The sequence below is a fragment of the Sander lucioperca genome, chromosome 10 (genome assembly GCF_008315115.2).
Source record: "Sander lucioperca isolate FBNREF2018 chromosome 10, SLUC_FBN_1.2, whole genome shotgun sequence".
In the NCBI taxonomy this organism is placed as follows: Eukaryota; Metazoa; Chordata; class Actinopteri; order Perciformes; family Percidae; genus Sander; species Sander lucioperca.
In genome coordinates, this window is record NC_050182.1 from 28275442 (window position 1) to 28287487 (window position 12046).

General features: G+C 39.0%; 2 protein-coding genes across 2 annotated transcripts; one reads left to right on the forward strand and one right to left on the reverse strand.

Moving 5' to 3' along the window:
- Positions 1-919: 919 nt before the first annotated feature.
- Positions 920-2788, reverse strand: fkbp14 (FKBP prolyl isomerase 14). The gene is made up of 4 exons (XM_031299005.2): positions 2410-2788; positions 1947-2098; positions 1451-1578; positions 920-1351 (listed from the first exon to the last, which is right to left on the reverse strand). The coding sequence occupies exons 1-4, from the start codon at positions 2604-2606 to the stop codon at positions 1193-1195; spliced, it is 636 nt and encodes a 211-aa protein (XP_031154865.1). The 5' UTR covers positions 2607-2788; the 3' UTR covers positions 920-1192.
- Positions 2789-2874: 86 nt separating this feature from the next.
- plekha8 (pleckstrin homology domain containing, family A (phosphoinositide binding specific) member 8) lies at positions 2875-11533 on the forward strand. Its single transcript, XM_031299003.2, has 13 exons — positions 2875-3146; positions 3613-3729; positions 3833-3988; positions 4091-4212; positions 4469-4627; positions 4747-4787; positions 5054-5172; positions 6200-6554; positions 7383-7468; positions 8822-8880; positions 9277-9478; positions 9581-9642; positions 9738-11533. The coding sequence occupies exons 1-13, from the start codon at positions 3107-3109 to the stop codon at positions 9933-9935; spliced, it is 1716 nt and encodes a 571-aa protein (XP_031154863.1). The 5' UTR covers positions 2875-3106; the 3' UTR covers positions 9936-11533.
- Positions 11534-12046: the final 513 nt, after the last annotated feature.

The window sequence follows — 12046 nt, forward strand, 5'->3', positions numbered from 1 at the left end:
GTTTGAGAAAAATAGACTGAGAACAGCGCTGACAGCTATCACACATCTCATTGGATTCTTTGAAACAGATTGTGCTTCCTGTTGATGCTATGTGCTATGTATGTTATTTTATGTATCCTTTATTTAGCCAGGACATTCCAATTGAGATACACAATATCTTCTTTCAGGGAGTCCTAGATACTATAGATATTTTACTATAATCATAGGACATTTTATTTTAACATTATTTTAGTGTCACTTGTCATATGTGGACTCACATATTTGACATATAATTAGTGTAATTTGACAGAGCTATGAGTGTGACAACATTTTCCCCCTCCTATATATGGATGGTTCTCAAATAACTTAAAGATCATTCAAAAACATTGTTTCCTACTCAGGGTTCAATGAGGCCATTTTGCATTTGGATACTGTTTTAAGCAGCATTTCTGTTTATTCACTGCAAAATGTACATTATGGATGCCACTGAGGGGATTCGATGGTTGCTTAAGGCTCACTATAATACATGAACTGAAAAAATAAAAATTCAATGGTATTCCTTCAAGGCGTGTTTTGGAATATACATCTATATAAGCCTACGGCATAGTTTTCTGTGTTTCACTCCTGATGGCATGAAATTGTATATGTGACTACTCTCATTTTGATCTGCCAGAAACAGTATGAAATCTAGAAACTGAAAGAGAGGGACCCCTGAAAGTGCATTGTTGCTGTTTTGTTTTGAGATTTCATTTGATAAAGATTTGTAAGCATAATACTGTACAAAAGTCTAGGACAAGAGTGCCCTCTAGTGATCAATGAAGACGTACACAGAGAAGAACCATCATCCAGTGTCACATCACCAAGGATGACTGCATACACAAGTTCAGTTTTCAGCACATGTATTGTAAATATAATACAACTAAATTAACATAAGGCTCTGTTTAATTCAAAAACATTTATTTCATGTAATCTTTAAAAAAAAAAAAAATCTAATACTGTAGCCTAAATTCATCTGAAGTGGCGACATTATCAGTGCAAAATGGAGATATAAATTCATTATGGATCTCATTTTCCATACAATGTTCAACTAAAAGTGAGACAATACTGTTCAACTGCAGTATAAAAACAAGTCCAGTAACTAATTAACAATTCCTCAATTCAGGTCACTATTTTGGAGGAGATTCATGACAAAAAGTAGATGAAATCAGTCCTTTTAGAGCTCATCATGTTGGTAGGTGAATTCCCTCGCAGATATAAAACCATCTTTATCTTCATCCTCATTTTTGAAGATGTCATCTACCATCACTTCATGGTGTGTGTCATTAGGTGAGTATCCATGTTTTTCAAATTCTTTCTTCAGGTACTCTTTCACCTGTAGTGCAGACAGAATGATGACATTCACTAATAGCAACAAAAACACAATTTACACCCTTAATGCCAAAAGAAAAGCAGTTTAAAAAGAATGTCACACCTCCTCTCTGCAGAGCTTCCAGTCATCATTGAGATCCATCTCCCGGAAAGACTCGTGTGACCTGGGACCATTTCGGATCTCCATGAGCTCAATATCAAAAATGAGGGTACTGCTTGGTGGGATCTTGCCTGTAAACCAAAAAAGGTTATGCAATAGAACAGTGGTTCTCAAACGTTTTCACATCAGGGACCCCTAAACTGACACAAATTAGACCACAGACCCCAATCTGATAAGACTTTGTCCCAGGGTCCCCTACCTGATCATTTTTTTGCTTTTAGATGTTTTATTACAGAAAGTGAATGAAACCCATGAGCAAAATAGTCATACCATTTGTCATTGTGTTACTTATGGATGAAATTATAGTGAAAATAAATGATTCCCCTTTTTGTTGGGGACCGGACCCCACTTTGAGAAACACTGCAATATAAGCACAGAGATATGGGGGGATTTGAATCAAAAGACCCTCTCTAACATGTTTTTGTGTAGTCTATGTTACCTTTTCCTTCCTTGCCATATGCCAGAGATGGAGGGATGGTCAGTTTCCTGCGCTCTCCTGTGCACATGCCCTGCAGACCCTTATCCCAACCCTTGAGCACCTCTCGAATCCCAAGAGTGAACCATACTGGATTTGTATCCCCATGTTTGCGGCTGCCAAGAGTCACAAAGATCCATCACAGTTTGCTTTGAGAAAGAAAAGTCCAGTACACACAGAATTGATATCACAAATATACAATAAGGGTCAAGTGTCTGCCACCTAACTATAAGGACAGTCCAGTGGTTAATGTTGAGGTCTGAATGGACCATGGCACAGATACTGACAAGTGGTGGTGGGTTGCAGCACAGTAGTCCAATAGATACATATATTGATTTTACAGCCATAAAAGCAGCGACTTTTCCTGCACACGGAATGTAACAACATTGCACAGCAATACATGCATCAGTTTCCTACAACAAATTACCTGGAATAAAACATGGTGCCATTACTCTCCAAGAATCCCTCGTGATGAACAAGAAGCATGTCTCCATACTTTGACTTACGGTAACACATGAAGGGTTTATGTATAACTTCAATTTTCACTTCTGGCTCAGGCAGTTTCCCCCCGGTGACAAACACAAACAGTGAGGGCAATATCAAACAAATAGAAAAAATAATCATTTTGATAGACAAAATGATCACTTACTTGTAAAACTTACAAAAAGCTTATTTGAACCTTTCAACACAAATGCAGTAACGTGCCCTAAAATAAATACATGGCAGGAATGCCAACTACGTGGCAGCCAACTTCTGCATGAACGCCTGAACACAGCCACTGTTCAGCTGTCTTCCCTCCTCCCTCTTCAATTGGATAATTTATTCCGAAGCTCCGCCCTTTATCTATATTCTTTTATTCTATTGGTTCTTTTTTGTGTCAATCACCATAATCCACAGTATTTAGCTAATCCCTCTGATGCAAACGGGAGGAACGTCGTTAGCCTCTCTTTTAGAGTTCTATTCACACAAAGTTTACGCACTTTTATGTACGTAGGTAAAATGTAAAACCTAGGACGTTACTCCACTAATCACACTCGGGGCCCGATGGAGTCGCTGCAATCAGCTGTGCATCATATCTTGTTATGATAAACAAGTAATGAACGGCAAAACCACATAATTAAACAATGGAAGGAATGCTGCATAAGTGGACCAATTACATAAGTGGTAAGTTAACGCCACACTGGCTGCGTGTTATTGGTTATAGTGCTTGTTTTAAGGCAGCTAGCTAGCAACGTTAACGTTAGCTACCGTCAGTCTTTAACTATCGGAGCAGCACTTTCAATTAACTAACGTTAGCTTCTCTTTGACGTTGCTATATTAGCGTTAATAGCTGTTTTAACGAATTAGAAGTTAATTTTATTTATGTAGTCTTAACATGTAACTTTAGCGCTTTCTAATTTAGGAAGTTCCCTCCGTCTGCCATTATAATCTGATTTAAGAATTAACGTTAGCTGTTGCTAACATAACGTAAGGTTTAACTCTTTCCAAGTTTATGAAGCTAACGTTAGATAACGCTGTTTTATTGTGACTTTTACGAATTGATTTCCAACACTGAAGATTGAAATACCCATAACGTTACTCGTTAAACAGCACCGTTGCAATGATCTAAACCTAAATGCATTTATTTCAGGTTGGCAACCTCGTTGGTTTGTGCTTGATGGAGGAACGTTGTCTTACTATGACTCTCAAGAAGATGCCTGGAAAGGTTGCAAGGGCAGCATTAAGATTTCAGTATGTGAAATCCAAGGTCGGTATATGGCTCACTTGTCCTGTGTGTGTGTGTGTGTGTTCTGCCTTTTGGATGTAGTCCTGACAAGCATCTCTCATTGTTTGCCGCTGTGCTTTATTAGTTCATTCCTCTGACTCTACACGAGTTGACCTGACCATACCAGGAGAGCAGTACTTTTACCTCAGAGCCATCAATGCAGCAGAGAGGCAGAAATGGCTGGTGGCACTGGGAACATCCAAAGCTTGCCTTACAGACAACCGAACAAAAAGAGAAAAAGGTATTTGGATGCATGGATTGCGCTTTAACAGCTAGTATTCTATTGTAAAATAATTGTAAACGTTTTCCCAAAACGTTGGCTCATTTGCTGTTATTATTACAGAGCTCCACGAGAACACAGAGGCACTGAAAACTAAGATGTCAGAACTCAGATTGTACTGTGACCTTCTTCTACAACAAGTAAACAAGATCAAGGAGAATGATGAGCTAGCAGACACAGCGGAGGTAAGGTTAAGGTTTGGACGAACTGATGAAATAAGAGAAGCTGCTGTTGGTGTTAAACTGCAATATTCAGTAGGGTAGCCCAACTTGCAAAATTGTTGTGTGCTGTGACAGGCAGAAAATGTTATCACAAGTACATTTTATCTAAAGCTTTATAGATTTGAGCAGATTTAGTTTGCTGTTACCAAAGAACAGACTTAACATGTCAGGACATTTAGGGCTATGTTGGCCAATGTGTATGTGTGTGTGCCCTTTTCAGACAGGAATAGACACTGGAAACATGGTAAAGTCTACATGCACCACCTTTCTTAAGACTCTGGAGGAATGCATGCAGATAGCAAACCGTTCTTTTAGTACGGATATGGCAACACAGAGTCCACCAGGGTCTCCTCCAGTAGCAGCCATCAAATCTCAGAAGGTACATTTGTCACCACTTATGTGTCTAATCAGATAACCTAATAACATCTAGTATAAAGGGTACAGCTTGTTTAATTATACATACATATATGACCCCCTAATGTCTTGTTTCTCCAACAGATTAAACCTGTCAATCATTTAAACCACAACCTTGGAGAAAAGTAGGTTGCTTTTTTCTGTCATTATGTATTTATATTGCAGACGTTGTTTCTTCCTCACTCATTAACTGTCACATAGATGTTACAAAGTAGCACTTAGCGAAGTGAGGCGAAAAACAAAATACCCATTCTGTTTGCTGTTAATGCAGTAATATTTTGTCATTAATGTTGCATTTCTGTGCCACTAGACACAATTGCCAATTATATTTGCCCAAATTAAGTGCATCCCAAGTTTTAGAGTTAACACTGTGCACTCAAATTCATTCCAGATGGAGAGATTTGTCTGAATCCTCAGGAGAAGCAATTGCACATGACAACCAGAGCCTTGACTCTGGAGTAGAAGGGCCAGATGAGCCAGATAGGCCAGAACAACATCCTTCCCCATCAGGTGAGTCAGATGTCCCAACCAGTCACTTTACGAGTTTCCTGAACTGAAAACCATTACTGCATTCCATAAAGAAAAGACCACACACATCAAAAGGGGCCTGGTTGTTGTGTGTACACCATCTGAACTGATGTGGATAGATTATTGCCTTTTAGTGAGCAGACAGTGATGGATGCCCCAGTTACAATATTGCATTTCCCTTAGCAGTAACAAAGCCTTTTATATAGGAGGAAGCTACTGCCAGTGATGGAAAATAAGACCTAAATCTTTTCCAAGTTATTGTTTTGGGTTATCTATAATACATATGCTATCTCACCATTAATACAATCATACATTATTTAAAACACATGATACATTTTTAAGTGTACTGATGAGATGTCTAATACAGTACATAAAAGAGACCTCTCGTGGTACATAGTTTACATCATGTTACATAAGAATATATTACATACGTTTGGTTCAGACCTGATACGATGCAATAGTGCCAGTTAAGACTGTTACACATCTAAGAAAATGTAGACAGAATGTTTTTACACAATTGTTTGATAGTCCAATATTTAAACAACAACTAATTGTCAGACTTTTACGAGATATGAAAGAGTTGAAGAACATTTTGCTGGATTGTAATTAAGGTGTTAGTCCTTTCTGTATTGGCCAAAAACCCCCAAACCAAAACAAAAAGAAGGTAATGAAAAGCATTTCACGAAGCGCAATGCTAAATCCCAGTCGGGTGTGGTCACAACTGAAACCAGTCACACCTTACCAAACCCAACTGATGTTGGGTGACCTATTGAGGCTTTCAACCCATAGAGGTCAGTGCAGCTATACTCAATACACAATGTAGTGCTGCTAAGTCTACATGACAGTTGTGCAGTTGTTGATAGCTGTTTCCACAATTTGCTACACCCAGTCTGATGAAAACTGGGCTTCAGACTTGCTGCAATAAACATCTTGACCGAAACCATATTCTGTTTACCCACGTCTGGTTACATACATTGCACATGTTTACTGTTTGTCCACTGTGTCACAGACATTGATGCCGCCAACAGCATTAGCTCAGTCCCCGAGGGGGGAGTCGATCCTCAGTTACACACTACCCAGAATACCTCTGAGATTGAACCCTACGACCAACCAGCAGAGGTGGACGAGGAAAACGAAGCTGACGATCAAAAGGAGACAAAACAAGAGCAGAAGCACAGAGTGGACCAAAATCAAGGAGAGCAGGACCACAACAACGAGGAAGCGAACGTTGTCCAGCCTTGGCACCAACAGGAAGCTGTCCCAGACCAAGAAGAGGCTCAACAGGAGGGCCAGACGTCCAGAGATTCAACAGAGCCGGAAGACACAGAGCAGGTGGAAACTTTCTTCAGCACAATGAGTCACAGGTATGAAAATGCTACTCAGGAAGGTCACATCCTTTAGGACACATTCGTTACCGTATGAAGTTACTGTATGATTGTCTGTCTGTGATAATTCACTATGACAGTATTAGGGTTACTCAATCTAAGCTCTGTGTAGTATTCTTGTCTTTTGAGGCACTGCACTTCTGCTGCAACTTTTGACTAAACTGCACAGTTACTTAGTTTGTGGAAATATATAAATTGTGTTACCGTGTTGCACAGAATAGATGTATAATAACAGGTTTGGAACATTTTAACTGAATCCATTTCAATGTGTCATTATAAGTGTTTTATATTAGTGTGTTCTCTCTTGATCACATGGCACAGAGAGGCCCTCATCTGATATTTGGGTTTGTAAAGCTTTTTTTTGTTTCACTCTGTATTTCAGTCATATTTTACTTTCTTTTTTAAGAGCCTGGAGAGTGTTACTGAACAACTGACTAGAGTGTTTATAATCATTTATGTAATATTTAGTCACAACGTAAACATTATAATGTAGAAAATCATTGTCTCACTTAGCCAGTATTCAACTGCAAGATGGGGACTACAGTATGTGCATTTTGGAGATGGTCTTTTAAAGTTGATGAGCATTAACATTAACAACAAAACAACTGTCAGATTGTTATCAAAATAGCAGAATAGTCTCAGGTATTGTCAGGCTTAGAATTGCATGATACTGTGAATAATTTCTCAGGCTTGGTTTGGACATTTGTACCCTTTTCTTTTTTTCTGTTTGAGTTGATCAAATAAAAATTGAAATGGCATACTTACCTCTAATATATTCTCCTGTTTGAATCTGTTCTACTTTTTTAGATTTAGTGATATAAGACTGGACGACGACAATGGTATCCCTACACAAGAGTTTTTGGACTCATGCTATGCAATAGTACCAGTATTAGGTAGGCCGGTCACTTTTCAGTCTCTCCTCCGCCTTAATCTTTTCCGCTTTCTCACATGTGGTCATTTCACCCTTCTTCCCACTATTTTTCTTGTCATTTGTTTATGCTCCGTCATTCACATCATCTGTATTTAAAGAGGTAGCAGCTTTTTGTCTTGGGTTCATCATCATCCTTTCATGCCCTGATTATTTCCTCCTGTACCTGAATGTCTTTCAGTGTTTTTTTTTTTCTTTGTAGTCCAACAGTCTATCTTGATAAGTTTGTTGTTCGCTCATACCTGTTCATGTGGCTGTGTGTGGCCTTGTCTTTGTGCACTACACATCTACACGGTGTACTACACATAGATACATATGGGTACTCACAGTAACAATATAAACAAGTGAAATACTTTAAAAACAACATCTTGTGTTTGCCCATTTTAGAGGGAATTGACGGGCGGTTGACTAAAACTAAGTTTTATCAGATGTGGCCCAGGGGTACTCCCATGAGAACAGGTTGGATTAGGATTTTTGATCATCTGTAATTACCTGGTGGTATGAGAGACTTGCAGAGAGATGTAACAACAGTGTTTAATTTGCACACGTCAGATGGCCAGTGTAATATGTAAGGGATAATGTAGAGTGAGCGGGTGATTGTTAAACTGGGTGATGCAGGACCTGCTTGCTCTACATTATCCCGCTTATTACACAGCTACTTACTAAAGAAATCAATAATTTGACACAAAATATTGGTTTAAAAATGGTCCTCCAGAGTCTATGATCAAAACTGCGTGTATTAACAGAATAATAGACCAATCAGGATAAAGTATTCAACAAAGCTGCTTTGTTGAATACTCGATTCTAATTGGTCAATTACAGAATTCTACTGTCTGTTATTTATGGCAGTCCGCTGCTATAAATAACTGACTGTTGCTATGGACGCAGTTCTGATCGTAGACTCTAGAGGACCATTTTTAAATTAATGAAATCATTTTAAAATTCATAGTTGATTTCTTTATGAAGTAGCCATGCAATAAGCAGGATAATGTAGAGCGAGCAGGTCCTCACCTCCATCGACGACATGTCTCCAGTCAAATCTTGACACAGACCCAGATACAAGTAATATCCGTTTGATATCCTGTACGCCATGCAGCATGCTTTCAGAAATGCTAAGGATCTAAGGTCTTCTAGTGTGTCACAAGCCTACATTTCTTTCCCATCAAATCTGCAGTGAAAAGGTGAAATCTTCTGAACTTGTTACACAGGGTTTCCTGCCCTCAGCTGCATTCATCACTGTCCTAAATAATAGAACACCAAACACAGAATCCTCTCTTCATAAGGAATAAAGAAATGATCATGGATTTTCTCTTCTCAGACAAGCTGGGATCCACTGTGTTTGCACCAGTTAAAATGGATTTTGTTGGAAATATCAAGGTACGTGTACATGTCATTAATATGTTATCTTAAAGCAGATTTCACTGTTAAAACAAGAGAAATGATGACACAGTTTTTCAGAAGTGCCTCTAAATGTTGTGCTAAACATAGTATGCCAAACAGGATGAATCAACATTAGTACTTTACGATCTCCTATATAATATTTCAACAAGGAGATTTGCTGTATATAATACTGCTCGACTCCTTGTTTAGACATTTGGCTTATCACTCCTCTTAACCTTGTTCTGTCAATGTACACTAGATCAAATAACTTATGGAGCTGTTAAAAAGTAGTACTTATAGTTTTAGTACTTCATAGTAAGAACGATGGCAGAGTAGAATCAGGATCTTTTTCCAGTTCATGTTACTATATCAACCTATCTCTTAACCCTGTAGAAAATTCACCAGAAGCTGATGTCAGAGCCTGACAGCTTCCCCACACTACAGTCCATCGTGCTGCATGAAGTCCAGACAGAGAATTCCCGTGTGCGTAACTCGGCCACCGAGGCTCTGCTGTGGCTCAGACGGGGCCTGACGTTCCTCAAAGAGTTTCTGTCGGAGGTCAACGCAGGAGAGCAAGACATCCACGGAGCGCTAAGTGAGTCAGATTTCTACGATGCACAAATCTACAAACAAGTTAAATACGTGGAACCTAATGCATGTACGAGATTCGTCATGTTCTGTCTATTCTCTCACCCAGATAATGCCTATGGAAAGACCCTTCGGCAGTACCATGGATGGGTTGTGCGAGGCGTTTTTGCTGTAGGTATTTCTTACTCTCATCAATGCTTTTTTTCCCCCCTTTTGAGGTTCATCTGTTCTTGGAGTGTGACCATCGCATGCTTCTATTTCCTCAGTTGGCGCTGAGAGCTGCTCCGTCTTATCAAAGTTTCGCCGCTGCCTTAGTGTCGAGAGCGGGCGACGAGCTGAAGGGCGGCTTTACCAGCGGCGTGCACAGGGACCTGGGATTGTACCTGCCTGCCATGGAGAAGCAGCTGGCCATCCTAGATGCGCTGTATGAAGAATACAACCTGGAGTCTGATGAAGTCGTGTGAAACTTGGAACAGAGAGAGAAAGGACAGAACCTGACCGCACAGGCAGAGTAGTGGCTGAGCGCTGAAGGAGGGTGCCAGATGCATCAAGTGCATCTTGGTGTACAAAATAATTGAGCGTGTCCCTGTGTCAGTGTGAGGTGTTTTCAGTGGTTGTTAAACTCTAGGACAGTGGACGGTCGAGGTTTGAAGAAGGTATTAATGTCTGTATTTAGGAGCAAGCATTAACAATTAAGACATTGTTTGACAAATTGTAGTTTCTAGGTCTTGTTTAAAAGACCATTGACAGCGTAGGGTTTTTTAGCCCTATTATGCAGACTCCAGCCATGGTGACATTTGTTTCTGGTGCACACTGAACCACAACTTATTTGGCTCTAGTGACTTCCCTGGATAATCATTTGTGATTTCCCCCAAAGTAATTTGTAATCAAGATTGTCCTGTTTCCTCGGATTCACAAAACAGGGTCATACTTACAACTAACACAAAGCATTATTTGGACAAAAACTATGTCAGATTGTTCCGATGCCCAATATGTATGTGATGGAGTTGCATACTGGGCTAACTTTAAGCATTTTGGGTAAAAAACAAAAGGTTATTTCACTGACTGTTGATTTTAGGAAATTATGTCAGATTTATATTCACCTTTCCCTGCAAATGTAATATAAATTCTGCAGTTTGACAATTTTTTTGTTTTACATCGCAAACATGTTAGGAACAATTGCTCTAGAGACATTCCATGGGACCAAAAAGGAGCTATCATATGAATGGCTTTAGCCTCTGCTGCCTACAGTACCACAACACACAACAATTAAATAATACAGTGTAGCTGTTTAAGTACCGACAACTGCTGATGACTTTAGTGGACATCCTCTGCACAAACCAATGCATAGAATGCATTTTCACAATGTATATTTATTAAGTCTTAAGTTATAATATAAGTTCACAACATCATGGGGATCAGTTCAGTCCAGCTTTTGCATGGACATTTGTATACATAGAGCATGTTTATTGATTGCATGGTTTTATGTAATAAGTAACATAGGTGCTAATGGAAACTGAATCGGCCAAGGACTTGAATTAACCAAGTTAATAAATAATCCTGAAGGGGATAGATGGAACGTTAAAATACATTGCTTCTCATTTATCTCTGTACTGATAATGAACAGTGACATCCAGCTACTCTACAGATTTCATTATCTCGCCCACGCACTGATACAAAAACATGAGTGTTGTTGCCAGCCATAGTTAATATTGTATGTCAACTCAACAATGACAAAATGAGTGGTAGGACTCCACCTCCCATCAGAACAAAGCAGGAACATTAACATAGGGCTTTTCTTTTTTTTTTTACCAAGACTGACATACCGCATAGTATTTTTAACTTATTCTCACTTTTCTTTTGTGTTTACAGGAAGGCATACAGTAATAATTCTTAGAGTAAGTCATTTGCAGCAGGTTTACATCACTGCAATGTCCTGTTTTATTGTCCAGTGTTGATCCTGACAATATCCCATTGTAATATTGCAAACATTTGATTTGTTTTTTTCTATGACTGTATATAAGATGCTATTTGATTTTTTCATAATAAATAATGAAGTTGTCTTAGTGTGTGTCCAGTCCTGTCGTAGTCAAATATGTTATTAATATGTCTTATATTTTGTATCAGATAGGAACCCAGCGGTAAAATAATGTTTCTGTTAATTAAAGGTGCAGTAGGTAAGACTTATAATACTAACTTTCAGTCATATTTGCTGAAACTGACCCTATGTTTGAGTAGGACTACATGAAGCAGATAATAAAAAAATAAAAAAAATGCAGCTCCTCTGGCACCACCATCATCTTAGGCCAACCTTGGCGAGGTTAATGTTGAGTGTGTAATTGATCCTCAGTTCTTTACATTTCAATTAACTGAACAAATACTGTAGACGAGTATGCAAAAGATAGTAAATCTGCATAGGTGTTCTAGTTTGACTAAACAACAGTGGCACTGAGCTCAAATAACACCTTTGCATACTTTGCTGTGAGTGTTTTGCATGTGCAGCAGTAGTGTGTCCTCTGCCAGGACCACAGCACCCTGCACGCCAGCCATTCCTGCTTATAGGTCAAGGATTCTG

Excerpts from the sequence above, each read along its gene's own strand:
- fkbp14 (XM_031299005.2), bottom strand. The coding sequence starts at position 2,606 with ATGATTATTTTTTCTATTTGTTTGATATTGCCCTCACTGTTTGTGTTT. Across the intron at positions 2,099-2,409 it reads GGCACCATGTTTTATTCCAG|CCGCAAACATGGGGATACAA; the intron begins GTAATTTGTTGT and ends GACTCTTGGCAG. Across the intron at positions 1,352-1,450 it reads GGAAGCTCTGCAGAGAGGAG|GTGAAAGAGTACCTGAAGAA; the intron begins GTGTGACATTCT and ends TCTGCACTACAG.
- plekha8 (XM_031299003.2), top strand. The coding sequence starts at position 3,107 with ATGGAAGGAATGCTGCATAAGTGGACCAATTACATAAGTG. Across the intron at positions 7,469-8,821 it reads TGCAATAGTACCAGTATTAG|ACAAGCTGGGATCCACTGTG; the intron begins GTAGGCCGGTCA and ends TTCTCTTCTCAG. Across the intron at positions 9,643-9,737 it reads TTGTGCGAGGCGTTTTTGCT|TTGGCGCTGAGAGCTGCTCC; the intron begins GTAGGTATTTCT and ends CTATTTCCTCAG.